This window comes from Sorex fumeus, unplaced genomic scaffold (assembly GCF_029834395.1).
Source record: "Sorex fumeus unplaced genomic scaffold, SorFum_2.1 ptg000065l, whole genome shotgun sequence".
Classification (NCBI taxonomy): Eukaryota; Metazoa; Chordata; class Mammalia; order Eulipotyphla; family Soricidae; genus Sorex; species Sorex fumeus.
This window is the reverse complement of record NW_026606122.1, coordinates 4,508,257-4,533,671: the sequence shown is the minus strand read 5'-3', so window position 1 is coordinate 4,533,671 and position 25,415 is coordinate 4,508,257. Positions and strand designations below refer to the sequence as shown.

The following is a 25,415-nucleotide window of genomic DNA, read 5'->3' as shown; positions in this document are numbered from 1 at the left end:
TAGGGCTGGAGAGATACTACAGTGGTAAAGCACTTGTTTTGTTCCCAGCTGATCCCTGTTCGATCCTTGTCACCACATATTGTTGCCCCAAGCCCTGCCAGGATTGATCCCTGAGCATAAGTGAGTGTGTCCCCCAAACCAAAGTAAGTAAATAACAATATTTCATGACCCCCAAACCAACCATGCCCCACACCTAAAGAAGCAGGAGCGACTCATCCTCATCTCTCCACTCAGGTTTTATTGATGATTGAAATTGAGCTTTGTCAGCCACCAGCTCCAGGGGGACAGTTCAAAGGACAGAGAACCTGACATGATGCTAGATTTCAGTCTGAGGCAGACATACAGCTCTGGAAGTTGACCCAAGAGAGAGAGAAAAGAAAGATGATGAAGGATGATGGGGGAGGAAGTGGTAGCCAAGAAGTTCATCCTGACTCCTCAAACTCCCCAAGTTCAAGAACAAGTCAGGCCTTAGCCCTTGATACTTCTTAACTCCTGCCTGAAAACATGTCACCAGCCCCAATCTCCGAACACAGTCCAGCTTATGCTGGCTTGCCAGGTTCTTATCACAGTGAGTCCAGACTCCAGCCCAACCCAGCAAAGAAGCAAACCTGAGAGGAGAGAGGAGTGAGACATGGCGCCTCTGATTAGGGCAGATGTAAAGGCTTCAGCAAACTGGCAGAGGCTTTGCATAATGTCATGGCAGCAGCTGCTATTGCTAGAGTTTGCTGGGGGCCCAGCAAAAGGATGGGGTGGCAGAGACCCATTTCCATCAGCAAGGAAGGGAGTGGTGTTTGTGCTATTTGTATGTGTTGGGAAAGGCAGCCTGACCCCTCAGTCAAGGTCGGAGGTGGCACGTCACTGCTGAGGTCACAGCCCATGGAACCTTGGGTTGCATTCCAAGCTTTGGAAATCTACAAAGTGTGGGACCTGGTGGAGGTGTGGGGTGGGAATCTCTCCCAAAGACCAGGTCAGAGGTGTGAATTTTCTGGACCCCTAAGCCTCCACAGCCCACAGGGAGGAGCATGCAGGTGGCCAGCCAGGGGTAAGGGGCCAGAGCCAATCTGCTAAGCCAGGAGGCCAGGCGACTTAGGGAGCCCAGCCCTTGAGCCTGTACCAGGCAAACGAGGTTGGGAGAAGTTTCCTTCACCTGGTGACTTCCCCACTAGATGGGCCCCTCCCATGAAAATCCATTGCATAGTTCTCAGCGGGGGATAGAAGGGGTCCTCACCCTGCCCCTCTCGACCTCCCCCAAAATATGGCTTTGGAAAGGAGTCTTCCAGAATGGAGAGGGTCCTCTGGGTGGGTGGGCTCGACCCTCACAGGGAAGAGATTTTGACAGTCTCAGGTAGAAGGCAAGGAGTAGCCAGGCTGGAGTTCCTGAGGGTGTTCCTGGCCCTGCCTCCAGCTCCAGGTGAGGAAGGCTGGCTCTCCTCTGGGGTGTTCGCAGGAGGCGTTGGGATACTGATGATAGCAGCCACAAAGTCCCGGCTCTCGCAGTTTAGATCAAGGCTGTCATGGGCCTTGGCATTGAGGCTTGAGCGGCTGTGAATAAGAGTGGGAAGGTGAGGGCAGGAGCAACAGAACAACGCTTGGGTGCTTGCCTTGCATGTAGTAGACCCAGGTTCATTCCCCAGCACCCCATATGGTTCTCTGAGCCCGCCAGGAGTGATCTCTGAGCACAAAGCCAAGAATAAGCACTGAACACCACTCGGTGTGAAACACCCCCCCCAAAGAGTCAGAAGGTAGAAGATAATTTTTAATGTCATCAGGGCACCAAGAAATAGCAAAGGAGTTAAGGTGCTTGCCTTGCATGCAGCTAACCCTGGTTTGAGTACCTAGCACTGCATATCTCCCCCCAAGAACCACCAAGATGACCTATGAAAAGAAATCCTATAATCTAAGCACCACTGAATATGGACCCCCTTCAAAAATAAAAAACAAAAATAAAAGTCATGGGAAGGAGAAGTGGAAGGCGTGAAGTGGGGAAGAGGGGGCTGACTGGCGATTGCATAAGGCCATTGCTATAGGATCTTGGGCATTTCAGTGGTGTCAAGGTTAATTATATACATTAAAACCATAAGAGGGAGGTTGGAGAGATAGTACAGCAGGTGGAGCATTTGCTTTACATGTGGCCAACTGAGGTTTGAACCCCGGCACTGCATATGGTCCCCTAAGCACTGTCAGGAGTGATCCCTGAAGACAAAGCCCACAATAAACACTGACCTTAGTGGGGTGTGGCCCTAAACCAAGGAGATAGGGTGGGGACACAGAGAGAACCTGGGGTCATTGATGAAGGGATGCTGACACTAGTGGGGGGATTGCAGTTGGAACACTGGATGCCTATAACTGATCTTAAAAGCTTTACAGGGACAAGAAAAATAGTACAGCAAGAAGGGCATTTGCCTTGCATGCAGTCAACCTAGATTCTATCCCTGCCAACCCATATGGTCCCAGAGCACCACCAGGAGTGATCCCTGAGCATGGAGCCAGGAGTAAGTTCTAAGTATAGCTTGAGTATGCCCCCCCACAAAAAAAAACAAACAAAAAAGCTTTGTAAATCACAGTGTCCCTCTACATAAAAAGTCATGGGGGACATCAACATAGTACAGGGGTACAATGTACTATTAGTACAAAATAGTACAGGGGTAAGATGTACAAAATACAAAATACAATGTACAAAATAGTACAGGTGGCCTACCCAGTTTCAATCCTGGGCACCATGTATGGTTTCCTGAGTACTGCCCAGTAGTCACTCCTAAGCAGAAACAGGAATAATCCCAGAACTCAGCAAGGTGTGGCCCACCCCCACTGAGAGCTGGAGAGATAGTATAGCAGGTAACACTCTTTCCTTGCTTGTGGCCAATCCCAGTTTCATTCCCAGAACTACATGGTTCACTGAGCACTGACAGCAGAGGCTCCAGTGCCCCCAAAAAATATCACCTGAGCACTTGTCGTGGAACTTATTGAACATCTACCACAGGCTGGCACTGTGCAAAATGCTTGCCCTGCACCTTCAATTATAGTGGTACAAGAGAGAAGAATCTGCAGTCATAAAAAGGGCTGGGCTCTTTTTATGTGTTTTGGGGTCACACCCCATGGTGCCCATGGGCTAACTCTTGGCTTTGTATGCAGGAATTACTCCTGGTGGTGCTCAGGGGACAATATAGGATGCCAGAGATTGAACCGGGTAGGCTGTGCAAATGCCCTACCCTCTGTACTTTCACTCCAGCCCCTTGAGCTATACTATTGATCTCCCATTACCCCCGCTAAATCTTTCTTTTACCTCATAGGGAGCATGGGGTGACAATATTTCCTGCCTCCGGGATTGTCAAGGTGAGCTAATAAAGGATACAAAAATGACTGACAGATATAGGCAAAGTAATATTCCCTTTCTTTTTTTAACCTTTTTTTGCCATACCTGGAAGTGCTCAGTGTTTACTCCTGGCTCTGCACTCAGGGATCACTCCTGGTGGGCTCAGAGAACCATATGGGGTGCTGGGGATTGAAGCCAGCCCAGCTGCATGCAAGGTAAACACCCTACTCTGTACTATCACTCCATCCCCAGGAATATTACCTTTCACAGTTACCCTTTGGAATGTCCAAATTCTTACAGTAGCCATTCCATGTGGTGTAGAACCATTTCATGTGGTTCTGGGCTCTTTCTCAGTTTATCCCCCACCCTACTCCTTGGGCAGATAGTCCCACCTCCCAGCCTTGCACAGGCTGTTTGCACTTTCCAGCAAGTTCTTCCTCTCCCCAGATGTACTCCCTTGTATCCTTCAGGGCTTTGCTATATTACTTTAACAAAGCCCTCCTTGACCACACTATTACAATTGTAGTTTCACCCCCTTTTCTCCACTCTGTCCCACATCCTTTATTTCTTTTCCTCCTTTGCTCTTAACACTCTACATAATCTGAATTTGTTTATTCAATGTGTCATCTGGCTACAATGAAAGTTCTAAAGGTCAGAAAATTCCGCTGTCTCTTCTGGTCACTGCTGTATCGAAAATTTATTGAGTAAGTGCTCAATAAATGTTCGCTGAAATAATGAAAGAGCTGGAAGAATAGTACAGTAGGTAGTGCATCCGCCTTGCATGTGGTCAACCTGAGTTGATCCATAGAGATCCTGAGTCCCACTAGGAGTAATTCCTGAGCACAAACTGAGAAGTAAGCCCTGAGCACTGCCAGGTGTGGTCCCCAAACCAAAAACAGTCATTGAACAATGGGGACTTAAAATTCAGCTAATTCAGCTAATCCCAACCTCCCAACATCAAGGAGTTTCGGTATGAGATTTGAGGCATTGTTTCTGTTTTGAGGCCACACCCAGCAATGCTTGGGAACCATCCCCAACTCTGTGATTGTAGGTACTTAAAATCGAACCCAAGCACCAGTATGTGCTCAGTCCATTGAACTATCCCTGCAGCCTTTTTATTAGTGGGTGGTAGCACTCCTAAGAGGTGCTCAGAGGTTCTGGGGACCCGTCCTTATGATTCTCAGCCAACTGGGTCTGTGGTTGAATGCAAGTGCCCAAGTATATAATGCTGTTCCAGTCCCATAGTATGGGGAATTTTAGGGCTACCTTGGTGTTACTCGGGGATTTCCAGGGCCACATTGAGTCGGGTTTGGAAACCTGTAGGGCTGCACCCTGAGATGCTTAGGGGACCCTATATGGTTCTGGGAGTTGAATCATGATTGGCTGCAGACAAGGTCAGTGCCTACCTTATCCCTGTCCTCCTCTCTTTCCAGCTCTGGGTCTGAGCTTGTCTTGCACCTCCTGGAGTCCTGATATCCCAGACCCAAGGTCAAGCTTTCCCCGGAGAGGCCCAGCAGGAAGGTGGGGGGCTCACCTCTGAGGCACAGGGCTTCTCTGCAGCCCTGCCAATGTGTCCAGCTCCTGCATGCTGCCACGGCTGACCGAGGCGGTGGAGTTGGCGAGGCGGATGGCACGGCGCTTGGCTCTGCGGGGGCAGCAGTAGGCAAGCAGGCTCCTAGGCCCTATGGCCTGCGAGGACACGGAGGTGCTGCGGCTAGTGCGGCCTCCCAGTGACATGGCGCCCAGTGCCTCGCTATAGGTTAGCTCATCGGCAAACTCATGGCACTGTGGGTGGAAGGGAGGCAAGGTCAGAACAGTGGTAGAGTGGTGGAGCCCAGCCCTAACTAAGCCTTGGCTCAAGCTGTTTCTTTCTGGAAGTTTCTCTGTCTCTGTCATTTTAAAAAAAATTTTTTGGGTCACACCCAGCAATGCACAGGGGTTACTCCTGGCTCTTCACTCAGGAATTACTCCTGGAAGTGCTCAGGGGACCATATGGGATGCTGGGAATCAAACCCGGGTCGGCTGTGTGCAAGGCAAACGCCCTACCTGCTGTGCTATCACTCCAGCCCCTCTCTGTCTCTGTCTTTGTCTCTGTGTGTCTGTGTATTTGCTGCCCCCATCTATCAGTTTCTCACTGTCTCTATATGTCACTCCCTCTTTTTTAATAAAGCACAATAACCTTTATTGAGTGAAACTTATTAAGAGATATGTTTTGCCTTACCTTTACCTTTGTGAGGTGAGAGAAAGAGAGGAGGTACACATTCAAGAGAGAACACAGTGGGGCCAGAGTGGTAGTACAGGGGATAGGGTGCTTGCCTTGCATTCAGCCAACCTGAGTTTGATCCCTGGCACTCCCTATGGTCCCCCAAGCACTGTCAGGAGTAATTCTTGAGTGCAGAGCCAAAAATAACTTACAAGCACCATCGTGTGTGTGCCCCCCAAGAAAAAACAAGAGAGAAAACATGGGCTTCTCCAGAGTGGCAAAAGCCACAAGCAAAGAAACATAGAAACAAACAAGATATGTGTTCAAGGAGGACATGGGATTGAATAGAATTCTTTTTCTTCTCTCTCTCTCTCTCTCTCTCTCTCTCTCTCTCTCTCTCTCTCTCTCTCTCTGTCTTGGCAGTGCTCAGGACTTACTCCTGGCTCTGCACGCAGGGATCATTCCTCGTGTGGCTTGGGGGAATCATACAAACTGCTGGGGATTGAACCCAGTCAGCTGCATGCAAAGCAAGTGCCCTAGCTGCAGTACTATCTCTCCTGGCCCCTTTGTCTGTCTTTCTATCCCTATCTCTCGGTTTCTCACTCTTTCTCTGTTTCTCACTCTCTGCCTCTGTCCTTTCTGTCTCTGACTCTCTCTATCTCTCTCTTTCTGTCTCTGTCTCTCCCTATCCCTCTCCCTGTCCCTTGCCTGGGATTGGACCTAGGGTATGCCCTGTGCCACAGAGCACCACATCCCTAGCCCCAGTAAGTTGTTCCCAGTTAGTTGCCACCTTTCAACCTAGGGCCATCTCTTGCAGGAAGCCCTCTCTAATGCTCACAACTAGTAGTGAGCACTCCCCTCTCCCATTCTCCAGAGGAGGTTCAGCAGCAGAGAGGTCCCCTTCCCTTCTCCACGCCCCTATTCCTTAGTCCTCACCGTCGTCTTCTCCAGACAGTGAAGCAAGTGATGATGTTGCTGCTCAAAGGCAGAACGGTTCCTGAAGCACAGCGCCTGCTCCTCCCTGCTGCCACTGCCCTGGAAGAGATGGAACCGAGGAATGGGCTAAGCCCCTCAGGCTCCCAGTCAGCACCACCCCCAACAACCCAGTCCAGGCCTCTACCTACCTCAAGGCCCCTATTCTGCTTGTACTGCAGGAAGGCATTGGTGGTGCCACTTTTTGCCAAGCGGATCCTTGCCAGGCGCACCTTCTGTGGAGAGAGGAGGTAGAGGGGTGAGGCAGGAAAAGGTGGTTCACTTGGCCAGAGAGGAAGAGGAGCTATGCAGCAGGCAGATGTGGTTACCTGCTGGGCTCGACGCTTGTCTGCACGCTGGTTCTGATGATAGATGCGGCTGAAGTTGGATACAATAACTGGCACAGGCAGGGCAATGACCAGCACACCACTGAGGGAGCAGATGGATCCAAAAATCTTGCCAGCAATGGTGCTGGGTACCATATCTCCATAGCTGGCGCAGTGGGTAGGAGGAAGGTACAAGGTACAAGGTCAAGAAAAATGCCCACTACCACTTAGTCCCTCACCCTCCATCACATCCAAACCTAAATCTGGCAATCCTGGCCGACAACCCAAACTCTCTGAGCCTCAGTTTTGTGCTCTGGAAAATGGGGATGGGATGGGTTTTGAACTCTCAAGCCACCAGTGGTAATCAAATGAGAAATGAGACTGGCCCTCAGCCCCTACCATCTGCTGCCCGCATCCAAGCCGCATACCAGCATCTGCGGCTGCTGGTTATCTATTACTAAGCAATATAGGGGAGAAGGAGGAAGTCCTAGGCAGGGAATGTAACCTCCAGGTGAAGAAGACCCACCAGTACTGGGCAACTGAGGGAGCACTGGGTCTCAGGGGCACCATTCTATTGATGTAACTTGCATCTGTCTTAAGTGCTTTAGAAAGGATCCCTTTCTTGTTTCTGCTGTACTCTTATGAAAAGACAGGAGGGGAGCCTTGAAACTCCCTTTCTCCAGATCACCCCCCTCCATAGAGATGAAGGAAAAGTAATCTTAGGGGTTTTTTTTTTTTTGAGGGGTGGGGGTTGGGCCAAACCAGCGGTGCTCAGAGTCCTGGCTCTGAGCTCATGGATCACTCCAGGTGGGGTTTCAGGGAGACCAGATGTGGTATTGGGAATTGAACCTAGGTCAGTCGCATGCAAGGCACGTGGCCTACCAGCTGTACTATAGCTCCAGCCCCAGCAGGGGCAGTTCTTACCAACTTTTTCACAGCAGGAGCTTCCCAAAGCTCACAAGGTTCTATAACTGATTAAGATCACACAGCCCACTTTTTTTTAAATCAGAGGACCTGTACTCCACGGAAATACCAACTCTGTTGACCGCAGCCTTCAGAACTACACTCAGGCTGGGCTCTGCTCTTCCATCTACCAGGATGGCTCCTCTGCCTTTATTTGAACTCATTAAAAAGTTCCTCCATAGGTCTAGAGAGATAGTTCAGTGGGTAAACTGGTTGCCTTGCACATGCCCAACCCAGGTTTAGTCCCCAGCATCCCATGTGGTCCCCCAAGCACTCCCAGGAGTAATTTCTGAATATAGAGCCAGAACTAACTGCTGAACATCGCCGGGTGTGGCTCCAAAAATATAAAAAAGAAGTTTTTCTAACTTGGCCATTTCTATGCTGCGTCATCTCAGATTGTGTCTTGAACTACAAGATATGGGCAGCAGGGTCGGAGAGATAATAGAGCGGGTAGAGTGCTTGTCTTGCACACAGTTGACCAGAGTTCGATCCCTGGCATCCCAGGGATCCCTCTGAGCCCACCAGGAGTTATCCTTGAGCACAGAGCCAGGAGTAACCCCTGAGCACTGCTGCATGTGGCCCCAAAACAAATAAAATGATACGGGCAGAAGGCACTCACCCTTTCAGGCTTGTGGTGAGGACTAAACGAGGCAAAAAGACTCAAAACATGCAGCTCTGGGCCAGAGAGATAGTACAGCAGATAAGGTTCTTGTCTTGCACACAGCTTACCCAACTTTGAGCCTGGGCATCGCCTAAGGTCACCAGAGCACCTCCAGGAGTGATCTCAGAGCATAGAGCCAAGAAGTAAGATCCAACCACTGCCATATGTTGTGCCCCCAAACAAAATCAACCAACAAAATATTAATTTTGTTACAACCCATTTTCAGGACTCAATCCAATCGCAAACCTCCAAACCAAATTAGTTTCTAGGCTCTGGAAACTTCAAGTTAATTCTCTACCTCTGTTAAAGGACTGCCCAAGCCCAGCTCATTCATTCAACAGATATTAGGCAGCAACTATGTGTCTAATATCAAGGATTAGAATTTGAAAAAGGAACACTGTACTTCCCCAAGATAATGTCTTTAACAACAGTTTTGATTTAAGCCTGGAGCACACGCTCATGGCATGTGGGAGGCCAGGTTCAGACTTGGGCGCCCATGCACTGTGCTTGGGTCCCCAAGCACTGCCAACTATATCCCAGAAACAAAGTATGAGTTTAATGATTCTATTTGATGCTTTTACTCCAATCATGTCTTTCTTCTTCAGAATTGGCAATTTTTTTAAAGGCTGAAAATATCTTGTGCTGGGGAACATCAAGAAATCATAAAACCACAGGAGTGATTTACAAAGGAATCACAAAACCACAGAGGTGACCCCACGGCAGATAATTTTAGAAGGTTAGGGGGAATGGGTCCTCAAGATAGTGAAAGAGGTGATAGAAAGTCGATGCCTTTTTATTCTTTTGTTTTTGGGGTCACACCCAGAGCTGCTCAGGGTTTACTCCTGGCTCTGTGCTTAAGAATCACTCCTGTTGGTACTCAGGGGCCCATATGCCCTACCCATTGTACTATCACTCAGGACCCCATCAGTACCTATTTATTCTGCACCAGAAACATTTAGAGAACTTTCATAAAGTCATCAAACCCCCCTCTAGAGGATGAAGACATCACTGATGGTCATATTAGAGAGCAGAATACGGCCCCATAGAAGACAAAGTCAATCAAAAGTCAATCTTGAACCAAAGTCTTCAGACCTAGAAAACCAAGGCATTGTGACACCTGAAAGGGATCTGGAGACTAGTCCAATTGTTCCATTTGTTTAGGTATTTTAGTGTTTTTAATTTTGCCTTGTTTTGGGGTCCCACTCAGTTGTGCTCAGGGCTTACTCCCAGCTCTACACTCAGGGATCACTTCTGGTGGAGCTTGGAACTTAGATTGGTGCCATGCAAGGCGAGTTCCTACCTCCTATACTTGGTCCCTGGTCTCTTGATATTCAAGAATCAAAGCCAGGGCCTCATACTTGCAAGGCCTAAGCCCTGTCACTAAGTTATACTCTGACCCCTCACTGCAGCTCAAGTTGAAAGAAAGAGGTCATTTCCCTGACCTGCATTTAAAAAAGAGGTGCTCAGGCAGCCCCCAACACAGGCTCCACACTCACCCAAGGGTGGTCATGGTCACTATGGTATACCAGAAGGCGGCAGGGATGCTAGTGAAGTTGGTCTTGGTTGTGCCCTTCTCTGCGTAAAACATAACGGTGGCAAAGATGATGATGGCCATGGTAAGGGAAAAGAGGAGAAAGCCCAGCTCAGAGGCACAGCTCTTGAGTGTGTAGCCCAGGATCCGCAAGCCCTGTGAGTGCCTGGAGAACTTGAAGATGCGGAACACCCGGAACACACGCAGGGTGACGAAGGCACCTGAGACATCTTCTTTCTTGGGCACGAAGAGGCCAATGTAGTAGGGTAAGATGGCGACCACATCGATTAGGCTCATGACGCTCCGCAGGAAGCGGCAACGGCTTGGGGCGGCAAAGAGCCGTAGTAGGTACTCGCCCGTGAATATGAGCACACAAGCCGTGTCCATGCAGAAAAAGGCCAAGGGAAAGCGATCTCCACAGGGCTGCTCCCTGGGGGGCAGCGGTGTGGGGCCTCGGCACGGAATGGTCTCCACCACATTGGCGATGACAGACACTGCGATGAAGAAGCCAGTCACATAGTAGAAGACCAGGGCCGCTGTGCTCGTGTGTGGGTTCTCAAAGGCCCGCCAGAGCCGCTGGCGCAGGGAGCTGCCCGCAGGCAGCGCAGGCCCGTCGCTGGCCTGCTCGGCCTCCTCGTCCTCTGCCAGGCGTTCGGCGTTCTCCTTCTTGCGATCCCGGTACTCCTCCAGACAGCAGTCGCCGATGAGCTCGGGCACCAGGCCGTAGAAAGCCAGCTCTTCGTCGAAGGCCTGGATGCACTCCTGCCGCGGGCAGTGTAGGCGGCCTGTGCGGTAAAAATTGAGGACGTGGCGGAACATATCGGGGTCCCGGTCAAAGAAATACTCGCCCAAATCGGCATCGTAGAAGAATTCCTTCTCAGAGCTGCCCAGCAGTGTGTCCGGGTAGCGGTCCAGGGTGTTCTTCCAAGTCTCAAAGCGCCGGCCGCTGACATTCACCACCAGAACCTCATCCCCGCGGGACGCCTTCACCCCCGGGGCTGGGGGCAGGGGCTGCTGGGCCAGGGGCAGCCAGCCCACCGCAGCAGCCCGCGCAAACGGCAGCCACGTGGCGACGCCTGCCGCCATCCCTCCAGCCAGCCGGGTCGGGTCCCCAGCACCGCGTGGGGGCGTGGCAGTTTAGAAGACTGTGGCTGTTTCCAGAATGGTGGGAACTTGGAGAGGCCCTGGGCCGCTCGAACAAGGAAACTGGTTGTCTAGAGAAGCTGAGAGGAACCAGGAGGAGGAACTAGATATACAGGTACGGAGGTGGGAGGGGGCATTTAGAGGGTTTGGGGACTGGGACCCAGGAGACTTCTTAAGGTGCTCTAAAAGAGCTAAGGGACAGGAAGAGTAGGGAAAGGGGACATCTCGGGGAGGCTGGAATGATCCTAGAAAGGGTGGGCAGAGATGATTCTAGAATGACCACCAGGTACCAGAGAGATGTCTGGACGGGAAGGTTCAGGAATCCAAGAAACTGAGCTATTTGCACACTTTCAAGATTTCTGAGGGCAAGAAAATTGGTCTGGGATCTGTCTAGGGTTCTAGAGAGGAAAATAGGACATCCAGAGGGGATAGAATTAGGGCCAAATGTGCAGAGTATCTGGGGTGGACCAAGAGGAGGAATGATGACACCACTGCTTCCCTCGCTGTCCCCACCCTCAAGAGATTCCTGGGGATAAGCCCCTACTCCTGCATCTAGAAAAGGAGGTGGTGTATCCAGAGAGGTGGCTCTGAGGCCAGGAGGCAGCTGCAAGGTGTCTTGTCAGTGCCTACAGCTGCCAAGAATAGCCTGGAGGGAGGTGTCTACACTGGCAGGAGTTCTGAGCCAGGAAGGAGAGGTGGGCCCTCTAGTGGGCCCGGAGAAGACAGTGGAGTCTCTGAAGGGGCACAGTAGCACTGGCATATTTTTTCAGAGAAGGCTGTGTGTGTGTGTGTGTGTGTGTGTGTGTGTTTGTGTGTGTATGTGTGTGTGCGCGCGCTCGCGCGCGTGTGTGTGTTTCAGGATAGAGGACAGGAGCCTAGGGAGATCCCAGGGGTCTGGGACCCCATTCCAAGGAAGTTCCCCGGGGCACCCAGAGGAATTTTTTCAGTCTTTAAAGACTGAGGAGGAAGGGTGCCCCCAAGATGGGTTGGGGGGGCATTGGAGAGTTACAAAGGAGTTGGGTGTGTCTCAAGGGAGGGGCCAGCTGCCCCCCCTCCCCCGACGCTGCCCACGGAAGCTGGGATGAGTCCCACCACTGGAGGCTGCCGGAGAACCACACCCAGGGGGCTTGGTGGTGTCCGCGGGACAGCGGCAGTAGCAGCCCCCAGCAGCGCAGGAGCAGGAGGAAGAAAAGCGAGCACGAGCAGACCCAGGAGAGAAGAGGCAGCACAGGCAAGGCGGGCAGGGGCTGGGTCTCGGGAAGGAGGTTTTGGAAGGAAAAGGTCCAGCAGAACCCCTGGGAACTGTCCCAGGACGGGCTAGGGCATAGGGTCTGGACAGGGAAAGGCCCCGGACAGCCCCGTCGGGGACTCCCTCCCCCTCCTCTTGGGGCTGTCCTCACCTGTGTCCCCTGCTGCCGCAGCGGTGGAGCCGGGGGTACCAAACCCCGGAGCTCCTACCCCCCTCTGCAGCGCCGCCGGAGTTCGCCGCCTCCTCTGGCTCTCTCCCCGCCCCTCTGAGCTTGCCGGGAGCGAGCGAGAGAGGCAGGGAGGGGCCTCGGGCGTCCGGGAGCCCCCTCCCCTAGGGCAGCCCGAGGGACCCTGGGGAAACTCCGCCTCCTCCAAAGCTGGTTGGGCCTCAGTCGCGTCATCTGGAAAATGGGGGTGGCAGGGAGTCTTGCCAGTTCTCCCCCACCTCCTTCCTGGACTCCTCCCTCAGGGGCCCCCACCGCCACCCGTCTGAATCAGCAGCACTTAGCAGAGCCCGATCGATGGGGAGGCGTCTGTTAATGGCCCCAGTAATAGCCCCAGAGCCAGTGCCACACGGATGATGCAGCTGTTGGGGCCCCTCCCCGCTCCCCACCACCAGCTGGAGATGGAGTAGAGCTGCCATACCGGGGATGGGAAGGGGTCTAAATGGGGGTGCCATTGAGGCGGCGTTTTTAGGTGGCCAGATCCCGCCCCCTGCGCCCCAGGAAGGGCGTGGCTTAGACACCAGCCCTGGCCCAGACTTGATGCTGCAGGACTAGAACCCAGGGCTGGGGCTCTGGGGCTGTGCAATTAGGGGTAAGGGGTGTGCCGCAGGAGTCAGTCAGGATCCCACCCCCACATCAGGCAGGCCCGGCTCAGGGAAGCCGGGCTCCCTCTTCTGTCCATATCAGGTAGCTTCACAACACACCGGCCACACCCCCAACCCTGCATCCAGATCCAGAGTAGCAGGAACACAGGGTGTGCAGCGCCTCCAGCAGGGGTGGATCTCAAGCCCACCTTTGCATGGAATCACTGTTCTTCAGTTGGTAGACTGGACGGTTTCCCGGGGCACCAGATGGAGGCGTCCCCCGCCCCCACATTTGTGAGGACCACTCAGAGCCTCAGAGAAGGGTGCTGGGAAGGCGTGGCTGCACGGGACACAGAGGCAGCCTCATCTTTATTAAAGGTCTGTGGTAATGGGGGTACGTGAACGCAGGGTCAGTTTTAGTGTTTCCATCAATGTGCCCACTGCTTTCAGCCCCATTTGCTAAGCCTGATTTTTCCATTTCCATCCCTCTCCCCACCCACCACACCCCATCCACCCAAATAGTCTATCCAATCCCTCTCCCCACCCATCTGTCCCCACTTAGTCATTCATCCACCCACCTGCTCATCTATCATAGTAGATTTTCTCCATCCACACGGCCACTCAGCAACCTAACCACGCAGGCAGTCTCCAACCATCATTCCATCTCCTTTACTCCTCCCTTTCACTATCAGCAAGCCCATGCCTTTATGCATTCCCCCATCCATCCATCTGCCCATAACTCCCTACAAATTCAGCTATTCTTAATTCATCCAATGGCCCCCTCCCTCCATTGCCCAACTTACTCATCATAGGTATCCATCTGTGCCATCTTCCAACTATTTAGCCATCAGTATCCATCCTCCCATCCATCCAGTTGTCCACACCCACATCCCACTGCATCCACCTGCACACATTATCTGCTGATAGATGTGCTCTGCTCATTTGAGTGGCTAGGCCATAGCAACTGGGCACAGGCTGAGTGACTGGACAGGGTGTGTGTGTGCACGCATTTGTGCATGCTTGTGCTTGTGTGAGCGCGTGTGCAAGTGTACGTGTACGTGTGTGTGTGTGTGTGTGTGTGTGTGTGTAGAAAGAGAGAGACAGACTCAAGTTGCATCCAAAGCCCATTCTCATGCCAGAGAGTTCTGGTTCCACTGGTGTCACCTCTCCTCCCACCCAGCACCCACACTGGCTGGAAAGAATGAACAAAGTCAGTCAGAGGAGGGTGGGCCCAACTGGCCAGATGCTATTTTGGCTAGAGCCTTACACACACACACACACACACACACACACACGTGTGCGCGCACGCGCACAATGCTAGAATACGGACTGTGTAAAGCATCCCACCCAATAGCCATAGACTCAAATGCAGAGTGGCCAGACTTCCAGACATAAATTACAAAATAAAAATAAAATTGAAAGTTGGTCTCTGGGAGGAGGACTCATGCAGTGATGAAAGCCGAAGCCCTACAGAGCCAGGGCTGAGGAGGAGGAGAAATACCTGCCTGGGGTTCTCCTTCCCCAAGGGGCCTTTGCCCAAAGACAGGGTCACTATCACCAGCCATCAGACCTCCAACCCTTTAATGTCCAGTCTCCTGACCTCTGTGATGGAGGCGCTGTCCCCCGCGCCCCCATCACTGCCCAAGGGAATGGTGTTTTAGGGACGAGGTTGGAGCATCCTGGAGGTCTTCAGTTGGCTTCTCCCGAGTCTAGATCTGGGTCCGGAGACCCCACACACTCCTTGCTGAGTCGCACAATTTCCTGGGACAGAACTTCTATGTCCTAAGAAATAAAGGAATAGTCAGGGATCAGAGAAGCAGATCAGGGTGGCATAGACACTCAGCCCACTTGTCAATGCCCAGCTCTGACCTGTCTAGGAAGAGAAGGGATGGGGAGAATCTCCCAGAGTCCTAGTGTAGGCTAAGCTCAGGAAAGGGATCAGAGCCTGACACGGGCAAGGTGGGGTAGTGGACCAGGTGAGGCAAACCCCAACTCTCCCCCCCTCCTTTACTACTCAGCTTGCTTCTGGGGGGCAGGGGCTGGGTCTACATCCTTACTGACTCCCCAAGATGAGAGAAATATGTGGCTGGCAGGATGAGGAAAGTAGACATGTGGGTGGACATGTGGGGGGCATGGTAGATATACCTGGGTAGATGGAAGACACGTACACAGACAGATCCCTGGGTGGTAGGTCAGAGAGGGGAGACCCATGAGTGGACAGATCTGAGGGGAACTGGCCACATTGGAAAAATGGGGGGGGGGGCAAGACACGGGTAGATGGAAGATAACTGGATGTGTGGGAGATGCTGGCAGATGGAGGCAAGGACAAGGGAAAGAGTTGAAGACTGAACTGATCATGGGCACATTGGCTGGAGGAGGAAGGAGGGTTTGGGGACAGAAAACTGACAGGTGGCCCAGGTGCTGTGCAGTCAGGTAGCCAGGGCTCTGGATGGCCAGAGAGGTAGGCTGAGTCGCCACACTTGCCTTGTGCAAGTGCATATTCTTGGTGAGCTGCTCCTCCAACATGTTCTGGAGCTTCTTGTTCATCTCCCGGAGGTTCTCGTCGCCAGGTTTCACGAGGTCTCTCAGGACACTGCCCAGTCCGCTGCGGTCGGTGTGGCCGGCAGCCACGGAGACATCTGCAAGGGTCCAGCCTAAGAACCACCTCCTCGGCAGAGCCAGAGGAGAAACGGTACAAGACGAAGAGATTGCAACGAGGAAGATGGAGTCAGAGAGGCAAGGTTGAAGGCCTGGGTGTAGGGGCCAGATATTTCTGCCTGAGAAAGCCCCGCCATTTCCAGCCCTGAGAACTCATTCGCTAGCCTTCATAAAGGCAGAACAAGCAGGGAAGGCAGTGAAGCAAGCCCAAAATGGGACAGGAAAGAGTGAGGAAAGGGGAGGAGAGGGATAGGGAAGGGAGAAGAACAGATAAGGAACCCCAAGGAGAAGGAGGCAGGCATCCAGAAAACAGAGGTCAACTGTGGGATAAGGGACACAAGAATTTGGGCAGAGGTGCTGAAAGGTGCCCCACAGGAACAAGGATGGAGAAAGGGAAGAGCAGAGAGGGACACTGGACGATGGCATGGGGGAAGATGACAGAGACTCAGAGCAGGGAGGAGCTGAAACAAGAGAGGGGGTAGGGAGAGATAAAGGGACACGGGCCCTGCCGTGCTGGAGCTGCAGCGCAGGACAGACTGGAAGGAGGGGTCACTGACCGATCCGGCTGTCCATGACATAGGTCTCAATGATGGCGCTTTTCCGACACAGGTCCTCTGCCATGGAGGCACTGCTTACCTCCAGATGCTTCACCTGTGAAGCAAGCCAGTTCCCCTCAGATCTGTCCATGGCACAAAGGCAAAGCCCAGGAGACTCCCTTTGTGCACTACTCTGTCCCAGGCAAGAATATTCACAGAGGGAACCAGCAGTGACCCCGCACCTTCTCCTCCAGCATCCATTTCTCCTGCTGCGTCTCTGCTAGGCGCTGGAAGAGCTCAGCTACTTCCTCATCGGAGAGTTCGGCAGGTCGAGGCGGCTGGGCCTGTGGGCTGCTGGATAAGGACTGCAGGGGGGGGATTGGAAGTTAGCACCCTTAAAAAAACCCACTGGAGTCAGTGGCTGAGAAGCAGAAACAGATTGAGGATGGGGCTATGAAATTGAGACTAGAGATAAGTCTAGGACTTGTTCCTCCCTATTCCGAAAGAAGGGTGATGGAGGTAGGGAGTAATAGTCCAGTGGACAGGACTTACACAGGACTGTCCAGGGTTCGATTCCCCAGCACCACATATGGTCCTCTGGGTCTCACCAGGAGTGATCCCTGAGCAAGATTAAGCCCTGAGTACAGCCAAGTGTGGCCCAAAAATCCAGGAAAAAAGAATGGAGACAGGCAATGCCTCTTTTGCAAACCACAACACCCAAAAGGAGAGAGAGAACAAAAAGGAATGCCCTGCCACAGAAGCGGGGTGGGATGGGGGGAATGGGAGGGTGGGAGAATGGATGGTGGATCATTGATGGTGGAGAATGGGCACTGGTGGAGGGATGGGTACTCGATCATTGTATAACTGAAACCCAAGCACAAAAATTTGTAAGTCTACAACTGAACCTCATGGTGTTTCACTAATAAAAAGTAAAAAAAGAAGGGAGATAGGAAGTCTAACATTATCATATCTAACTGAGAGAAGGAAGGGAGAGTCTGTAAAAATGAAATCTAAACTTTTGATAATGAGGAGCTGGAGAGACAGCACAGCAGGGAAGCTACTTGCCTTATACTGGCTGACCTGGGTTTGATCCCCGGTACCCCATATGCTCCTACAAAGCCTGCCAGGAATGATTCCTGAGCACAGAGCCAGGAGTAAAACTTGAGCACTGTCAAGTGTGGCCGCAAAGCCACAAAAATTAAAAATTAAAAATAAACTTCCGATAATGAAACAATGAAAAATAAATGAAATGGAAAAGGAACACTGGAAATATGAGATGGGCCAGAGTGCCAGTAGGATGAAATCATGGGTCTTGCATGTACCTGACCCTGGGTTGATTCCTGGTTCCCCATGGTCAACCAGCATTGCTCCAGCATTGGAGTACTACTGAGTTTGACCCTGAAAGCCCTGTGCACTGCTAGAGTGGCCCTTGGTTTTCCCTGGCACTGAAGGGTCTAAGCTGCACTGTGTCCTTGGGCCCTCAATTGGCTAGGAATGGCCAGGAGGGGGAGGTCCCTGGTTCTCCTGAGCACCACCTGGGAAACCGTCCCCACAATATCCCCTGCAAAAAAAATAGAGGGCTGGCGACTCCAGAGATTGTAGTGCATGAGATGCATGCGGGAGTCCTAGCTTTGATCCCTGACACTGTATAGTCTTCCCACACTACCAGGATCAACCCCCAAGGATTGAGCTTGGAGTAGTGCCTAAGCACTGCCAAGAAACAGCTGCCCCCAAAGAGAAAAGAAAACCAAGTAAAAAATAAAATAAAATAAAAATAAAACAGAGATTTAATTTCCAGTTGACAGGAAAACTGAGAGAAGAGCAAGCCAAATAAAACCACTAGGAATGCAGCAGGAAAATCCAAAAGGTGAGTCAAAAACAAACAAGGGGACATTTTTTGCAGGTCATCTAGGCTGATCTCTTCTATAGATATTAGGAAAAAAGGGACTACATTAGACCCAAGACCAAAGGGCTATAAAACAACTAGATGCCACACGTGTACAAAAGTTGAACACCAGTTTTCACAAAACCAGTAATCAAGGCTAGTTTTAACTCTGTTTGTGTCTGGTCACACTGAGCTGTGCTCAAGTCTTACTCCTGGCCCATACGCAGGGATCACTGATGGTGGTCTGGTGAGAGGGGGAAGCTGATAGGGGATCAGAGATAGAAGGAGGATCCATGCAAGACAAGTGTTTTAGGGGCCAGAAGCGATAGTACAGCAGGGAGGACATTTGCCTTACATGCAGCTGACTTGGGTTGGAACCCCGGCATTTCATATGGTCCCCCAAACACTGCCAGGAGTAATTCCTGAGTTCAGAGCCAGGAGTAACCCATAAGCATTGCCAGGTGTGACCAAAAAAGCCAAAACAAAAACAAGACAAGTGCTTTAACCCCTGCATGATTTCTCCACCTACAAGGATATTTTTGACGCCATCTAGAACAATTTGTTTAAGGTCGAAGTATTAGATGAGATGAAAATTTAACCCAAATGATGAAGGGAGAGAAGAGCTGAAAAAAAAGGTTTTTTTAATATTATAACTGAGGTTGAAAAAAAGAAGTATGAAAGAGAACAAACAAAGGGGGCCCAGAGCTAATACAGTGGCTAGGATGCTTGCCCTGTGCGCAATTGACCTGGGCATCCCATATGCTCACCTGAGCACCATCAAGAGTGATTCCTGAGTGCAGAGCCAGTAGTAAGCTATGAGCATTGCCAGGTGGGGCTCCAAAAGAAAATATATATATACGTATATATGTATATATATACATATCTATATATATACATATATACATATCTATATATATACATATATATATTTTCTTTTGGAGCCCCACCTGGCAATTTATATATATATATATATATGAGAATAAATGAAGGGCTTAAAGTAGTGATCTCTGGATGGTAAAAATAGAAAAAAAATGTATTAAGATATCTTTGTAAGGTTGGAGATATAGGACAGTGGATAAGGCACTTGTATTGCATGCGACTGACATGAATTTGTTCCCCAGTATGGTCCCGCAATTTCCACCGGGAGTGATCCAAGAGCAAAGAGTCAGAAGTAAGCCCTGAGCACAGCCACGTATAGATAAATAAAAAGAAACCCTGGAGGAAAATCTTTGTGATTTTGGAAGATAGTATACTGGTCAGGGGCATATGCTTTGCATGCTAAGAACCTGAGATATCACCATATTCCCCCCCTCCCCCAGCATTGCAAGAGTGGCCTTGGGGGTTTCCCAGTACTGCAAACCTGAGCAATATCAGCATCCTCATGACCTAACATTAATCTGTCTGACCCAGTTGGCTTAATATCACCCGGAGTGACTCCTTATCCCACTGAACACTGATTTGGGAAACTGCCCACCCCCCAAATCTTCGTGTCTTTTAAATTTTCCAACAATGTAGCATGTAGCACTGTAGCACTGTCCTCCCATTGTTCATCGATTTGCTCAAGCGGGCCCAGTAACATCTCCATTGTGAGACTTGTTACTGTGTTTGGCATATCGAATACATTACAGGTAGCTTGCCAGGCTTTGCCATGCAGGCAAGATACTCTCAGTAGCTTGCCAAGCTTTCCAAAAGGGGCGGAGGAATCGAACCTAGCTCGACCGGGCCGGCTGCGCGCAAGGCAAACACCCTGCCGCTGTGCTATCACTCCAGCCCTTCCAACAATGAAATAATAAAAAAGTTATTTCCAAGCCAAAGATGTGGTTTAGCAGTGGATCAAATGCCCTACATGTCTGGTCCCTCAAGCACTGCCAGGAATGATCCCTGAGCACAGAGTCAGGAGTACCTCTGAGCACAGCCAAATGTGGCCCAACTGACAAAAAATGTGAATGCCATTCTACAGCAGGAGATAGCAGCTGCAGAGAGAAAAAGAGGGTGCTATGGACTTACGTAGGAAAATTTGAGACTGTGCTCTTTGAATGCCTCTTACCCTAGCAGGAACAGCTGATGTCTCCTTCTCCCGCAAGATTTCCCGGTAGCTGAAGGAGGACACACTACTACTGTCCCCTGTCTGGGTCCGGCTTGGGGAGTGCATCTCTGAGAGTACCAGCTCCTCGAGGCCTGGGCAGAGAGGAAAGAATAAGCTGAGTCTCAATCCCCTAAGGTCCCGTAGCATCGAGTGGCCGGAAGAGGCAGAAATAGATTTGACAGAGACAGAAAGCAAAGAGACACTTGCCAGGGACAAGGTGGAAGCCTGCAGTTGACAGAGACAGCTCAGAACAGAAAAGCTGAGTCCAGAGCCAGAGTGATAGTACTGCAGGGAGGACATCTGCCTTGCACCCAGCCAACCAGGGTTCAATCCCCAGTATCTGTATGTTCCACCGAGCACTGCCAGGTGTCGGTTGTGGCTCCAAAACCAAAAAAAAATTTAGGCACTGTGATTTACTGGTAGGATTTCATGCTTAACACTTTACCAACTTGCAGCACCACCTCCTCCTTTTTTTTTCTTTTTGCATCACACCCGGCAATGCACAGGGGTTACTCCTGGCTCTGCACTCAGGAATTACTCCCGGCGGTGCTAAGAGGACCTATGGGATGCTGGGAGTCGAACCCAGGATGGCCGCATGCAAGGCAAGTGCCCTACCTGCTGTGCTATTGCTCCAGCCCTTCCTGTCCTCCTCTTGAGGGTCCACAGCCCCCCAGCATTGTAGTATTTTCTTCCCTGCCTATCCTGCCCCACCATTAGCAAGTTTCCTACTGGACAACAGTTCTCGGGACACATTACTATCTCCCTCCTCATTGTCCCGATATAAAACTGTTTCACTTCCAACAACAACAAAAAGATGGAACTGTGGACACACTTAGACTTGGGGTCAGAAAGGAGTTAGAGAGGACACAGGGGTGCAGTCACAGGTGGAGAGAGAACCCCAGACACATGGCAAGTGGAGGCACAGATAGCCTGGAGGAGACAAGAGCAGAAAGAGAGAGAGGAGATGGGGACAGACTCTGGCAGTCATGTACCTCCATCTCAGGTTATTTGTTGATTCCTACACTAACCTGTAACCCAAGGGAAACAGGACTCCTCCCCTACAAACATGACTTCCAGAGAGAGAACCTAGCTGAGACATTGATTTGGTGGGAGATACATCCATTTTAACTTGTCACTTAAATACAAGGGGCAAGGAGCAGGGGTTTTTAATTTGTTTAGGGAGGCCAAGTCCTGGCTCTGTGTTCTAGAAACAGGACTAAGTGGTGCTGGAGATAAAACCTTGGTCAACATTGTTGAATGCCTTAACCCCTGAATCTGCCCACTTGCCCTCCCTCTCTCCCTCTTCCTTCACAACTCCCTCGCCCTTTCCTTTCCCTCCTTCTTTCCTCCCTCCCTGTTCTTTTTTCCAACCCCCTCCTTTTCTCTCTCCCTACCTTCCCTCCCTACCTCCTTCCTTTCTTAATCTCTTCCTTCCCCAACAGTGTTGCAGGGGGGTTGGGTGAGGGCTACTCTTGGCATAGTACTCAGCTGACCATGAGGTGCTAAGGATGGAACCCAAGTCTCTTTCATTCAAAGCATAAGCTCAGCCCAATGAACTATCTTCCTAGCTCTTTATTTTCTTATATAAAGACAATGTATTTCTTTTTAAATTTTTTGTTTTCTTGGGGGGCCACCCCAGCAGTGCTCTAGTTTTACTCCTGGCTCTGTGCTCAGGGACCATTCCTGGCCAGCTTTGTGGGACCATGTGTGGTATTGGAGATTGAACCACATCAGCCATGTGCAAGTCAAGTGCCCTACCTACTATACTATCTCTCTTACCCCCTCCTTTTAAAATGTATTTACAAGGTATTTCCTCCAAGAAAATATCTAAAGCAATTCAAATGTTTTGTTGCAACTTCCAACTCCTACGCCAGAAATAACATGATTTTTTTGGATCACACCTGGTGGTGCTCAGGTCTTACCCCTAATTCTGTGTTAAGGGATCATTCTTGGAGATACGCAGGGGACCATCTGCACATTGGCAGTGCCAGGGATAGAATCAGAGTCAAACCCATGCAGGGCAGGTACCTTAACCCCTGTACTATCTCTCCTGCCCCAATTTTTTTGGTTTTTGAGTCAGCAGAGTGGCTATGCTCAGGGGTTACTCCGGGCTCTGTGCTCAGGGATCACTCCAGGTGGGGATCAAGGGACCACATAGAGTGCCAGGGATCCAACCCAGTTTGGTCATGTGCAAGGCAAGTGCCCTATCCGCTGTACTATTGCTCCAGCTCTAACACAGGTTTTACGCCAGAATTCTGCAGATAGACCAGTTAACTAGTTCAGCCAGGAGGTATTCGAGGACAAGAATGGGGCTACTATCAGGAAACCTGTACCTGAGTATGAGAGTTCAGCCCACATTTACAGAATGAGAATGAGAACAGGCACAAGAGATTTAGAGCCACCAAATGGGGAGTGTAGGGGAGGTGTCTGAGAGGGCAATGGGGAGACAGAGACAGAGATACAAAGAAGTAGAAAGACAAAGAGACAGAGAGAAGAAAAAAGAGGGAGAAGAGGAGAATTATGACAAGAAAGTAGGAGAGAAAAGGCAGAGAGAGAGAAAGAGAGAGAAACATAAAGAAAATAGTGTGTGTATAGCAAGTAGGGCACTTGCCTTGCACATGGCCAACCTGGATTCCATACTCCTCACATCTCAGATGGTTCCCCAAGCACTGCTAGGGTCATCCCTGAGCACAGAGCCAGGAGTAAACCCTGAGAATTTCCAGGAGTGGTCCAAATCCCAGCCTCCCAAAAAGGAGACAGAAAGGGAATAAAAGAGAGAAAGAGAGAGAGAGAGAGAGAGGAGTACGAGTACAAAACAGCAGAATGCAGACAGAGAAAAAAACACAATTCCAAGCATGAAGGGACAGGTGCATGAACCCTCACCAGAGCGGCTCTTGCTGTTTGTGAGAATGTCCTGCAACCGCTCTTGTAGCTTGTCTGCCCGTTTTCGCTCTAGATGCAGCTGCCTCTTGAGGTCTTTAAGCTGTGGGGTGGGGGGTGGGAGGTGGGGGATGAATGAAGGTCAAGTCAGAGGTGGGGAGAAGGGGGCAGTTGTTGAGACCCACTGGGCTCTTGGGAAAGGGGGGGAATGCTCAGCCAGCCCCTCCAGCGTACCGCAGCACTGCCCTTCTTCTCAAGGATTCGCTGCCCGTCCACTGTGTCCTTCACTTCCTAAGGGTAGGAAAGAGAAAAAGCATGGTTGGTGGTACTGGGATGGCTGGGTCACACCCCTGCCTGAACAGCACACTAAGGCCAGGCCGTGTCTGGGGAGCGGGGAGCGCCAGAGGTAGGGGACCAGTGACCTGTTTCAGGGTGCTGATGGTCTTGAGGTGACAGTCCCGCTCCTCCTGGACCTGCTGGAGTTCAGCCTGCACACCCTGCAGCTCCTCCTCCTTGCTCTACAAAGCAGAGGGCAGTTGAGGTCATAGCCAGACAAAGCCTCAGTCCCCCCACAAGGGCCTCGTGTTCTGGTCCTGGTGCCTGTCCCTATCTGCACAGACCCAGGCCCACGGGCTGCAGGTACCTTCAGTTCCCTAGCGTGCTTCTCCCGACACTGCTGGAGGGCCTCATCTTGGTCATGCTGCTGCTGCTGCAGAGATTCCTGCAAGACACAGCCCAGGTCTGGCCAAGCCCAGGTCCCTCACCCCACAGGACCCCAAAGCAAGGAAGGGAAGGAAGGGAATCTAGTGTGGAGGGGGGTTGGGGTGGTGCTGAAGGTGTGCAGGGAAGACACTACAGTGGCAGCACACCTGGCCCCTTCCTAGCACTGACCAACATAGGTATGGACGTTTCATTTATTTGGGTTTGGGGTCACACCTGTCAGTGCTCCAGACTTACTCTTGCCTCTATGTCCAGGGATCACTTCTGGCAGTGCTTGAGGAACTCTATGCAATGCCAAGGATTGAGCCCAGGTTGCACCTTACCCCACTGGGTGACCTCTCCAGCTACCCCTGTGCACTTCTGTTGCATCTTATGAAACAGTGCATACCTGCTGTGTGCCAGGACCAGGGTGGGGGTTGCAGATATAATCATTCGTTCTCCCCTAACACCTTGATAGCAGCTACTATTGCTCCTTCCCCTTGTTACTGATGCTGAGGCACAGAGAGGTCAGATTCCTTGCCCAAGGTCACACAGCAGGAAGTGACTAGGCCAGGATTCAAACCCAGGGATGCCACTGGTCCCTGGCAGCTGGTGCTCTTCACTACCACACAGCACTACTCCTTACATACTATCTGGATTCTTCCCCACAATGTCAGTAAATATTCTTTTCTGAGGGCGAGACTGAGAGAGAGAGAGAGAGAGAGAGAGAGAGAGAGAGAGAGAGAGAGCAGGAGAGAGTGAGCCCAACAGGCTGTGTGCAAGCTTCACAGGCAGGAGGCCCCAGTTGAATCCCCAAGCACTGCCAGGAGCAACTGCCAAAGCTAGGTTGAGAGTGAACCAAAAACCAAACCCAACCCCTCTCCGCGTAACTGGCACTTAGGCTATTCTGCTGTGGTGCTGTTCAACTGGAGAAAGGGGAAGTTGTAGGGGTTCCCCTCCCCAAGTTAACAGCCTTTCAGAACAGACCAAGGCCTGGCCACACCTAATTCACCTCAGCCTCCTTCAGGCGCCGCTCAAACCAGCCCTTGGCACCATCCATTGAGTGCACTTGCGCTTGAAGCTCTTCTACCATCTGCTGCAGGTTCTCTAGATCCCGTGTGCGTGCCTGGTAAAAAGCAGTGCCCCATGGGTCAGGTGGCAGGAGGACCAGACCCTTCTCTCACACTCTCCCTGGCTCATCAGCCAGTCCTTGCTGCCACTACCCACCTTCTCCTCTCGTATCTGTCCGCGGAGCTCCTCTTCCTGCCGTTTCTTGTCTTCATGTAACTCCCGGAGTTCACGCTCATAGCGGGCACGCACTGCCAGCATCTCCTTCTCGTGCCGGAGCCGAACCGCTCCCAGCTCTTCCTTGTGCTGGGATTTCTCCTGCAGCGTTTCCATGGCCAACTCATCCAGCATGGCCTTCCGCTTCTCAGCACTCTGGGGTGGAGAGGTGGGAGGCAAGGGGGGACAAAAAGACGGCAGTCAACCTCCTTCATCTAA

General features: G+C 51.3%; 2 protein-coding genes across 3 annotated transcripts in view; both read right to left on the bottom strand.

Annotated features, from left to right (window-relative positions):
* Positions 1 to 235: 235 nt before the first annotated feature.
* Positions 236 to 12,627, bottom strand: KCND1 (potassium voltage-gated channel subfamily D member 1). The gene is made up of 7 exons (XM_056128671.1): positions 12,513 to 12,627; positions 9,935 to 11,183; positions 6,818 to 6,980; positions 6,641 to 6,724; positions 6,453 to 6,551; positions 4,848 to 5,098; positions 236 to 1,542 (listed from the first exon to the last, which is right to left on the bottom strand). The coding sequence occupies exons 2-7, from the start codon at positions 11,053 to 11,055 to the stop codon at positions 1,317 to 1,319; spliced, it is 1,944 nt and encodes a 647-aa protein (XP_055984646.1). The 5' UTR covers positions 11,056 to 11,183; positions 12,513 to 12,627; the 3' UTR covers positions 236 to 1,316.
* Positions 12,628 to 14,560: 1,933 nt separating this feature from the next.
* The window catches only part of GRIPAP1 (GRIP1 associated protein 1), a 32,153-nt gene continuing 21,298 nt past the window's right edge, over positions 14,561 to 25,415 (bottom strand). For both annotated transcript variants that reach the window (XM_056128669.1, XM_056128670.1), the window contains 11 exons: positions 25,140 to 25,352; positions 24,925 to 25,038; positions 23,857 to 23,934; positions 23,636 to 23,731; positions 23,448 to 23,504; positions 23,217 to 23,316; positions 20,295 to 20,425; positions 16,605 to 16,727; positions 16,384 to 16,477; positions 15,653 to 15,807; positions 14,561 to 14,950 (listed from right to left, as the gene is read on the bottom strand). In XM_056128669.1, the coding sequence (XP_055984644.1) occupies positions 14,858 to 14,950; positions 15,653 to 15,807; positions 16,384 to 16,477; positions 16,605 to 16,727; positions 20,295 to 20,425; positions 23,217 to 23,316; positions 23,448 to 23,504; positions 23,636 to 23,731; positions 23,857 to 23,934; positions 24,925 to 25,038; positions 25,140 to 25,352 (1,254 nt within the window). In that variant the 3' untranslated portion in view covers positions 14,561 to 14,857. The remainder of the gene's footprint in view (positions 14,951 to 15,652; positions 15,808 to 16,383; positions 16,478 to 16,604; positions 16,728 to 20,294; positions 20,426 to 23,216; positions 23,317 to 23,447; positions 23,505 to 23,635; positions 23,732 to 23,856; positions 23,935 to 24,924; positions 25,039 to 25,139; positions 25,353 to 25,415) is intronic.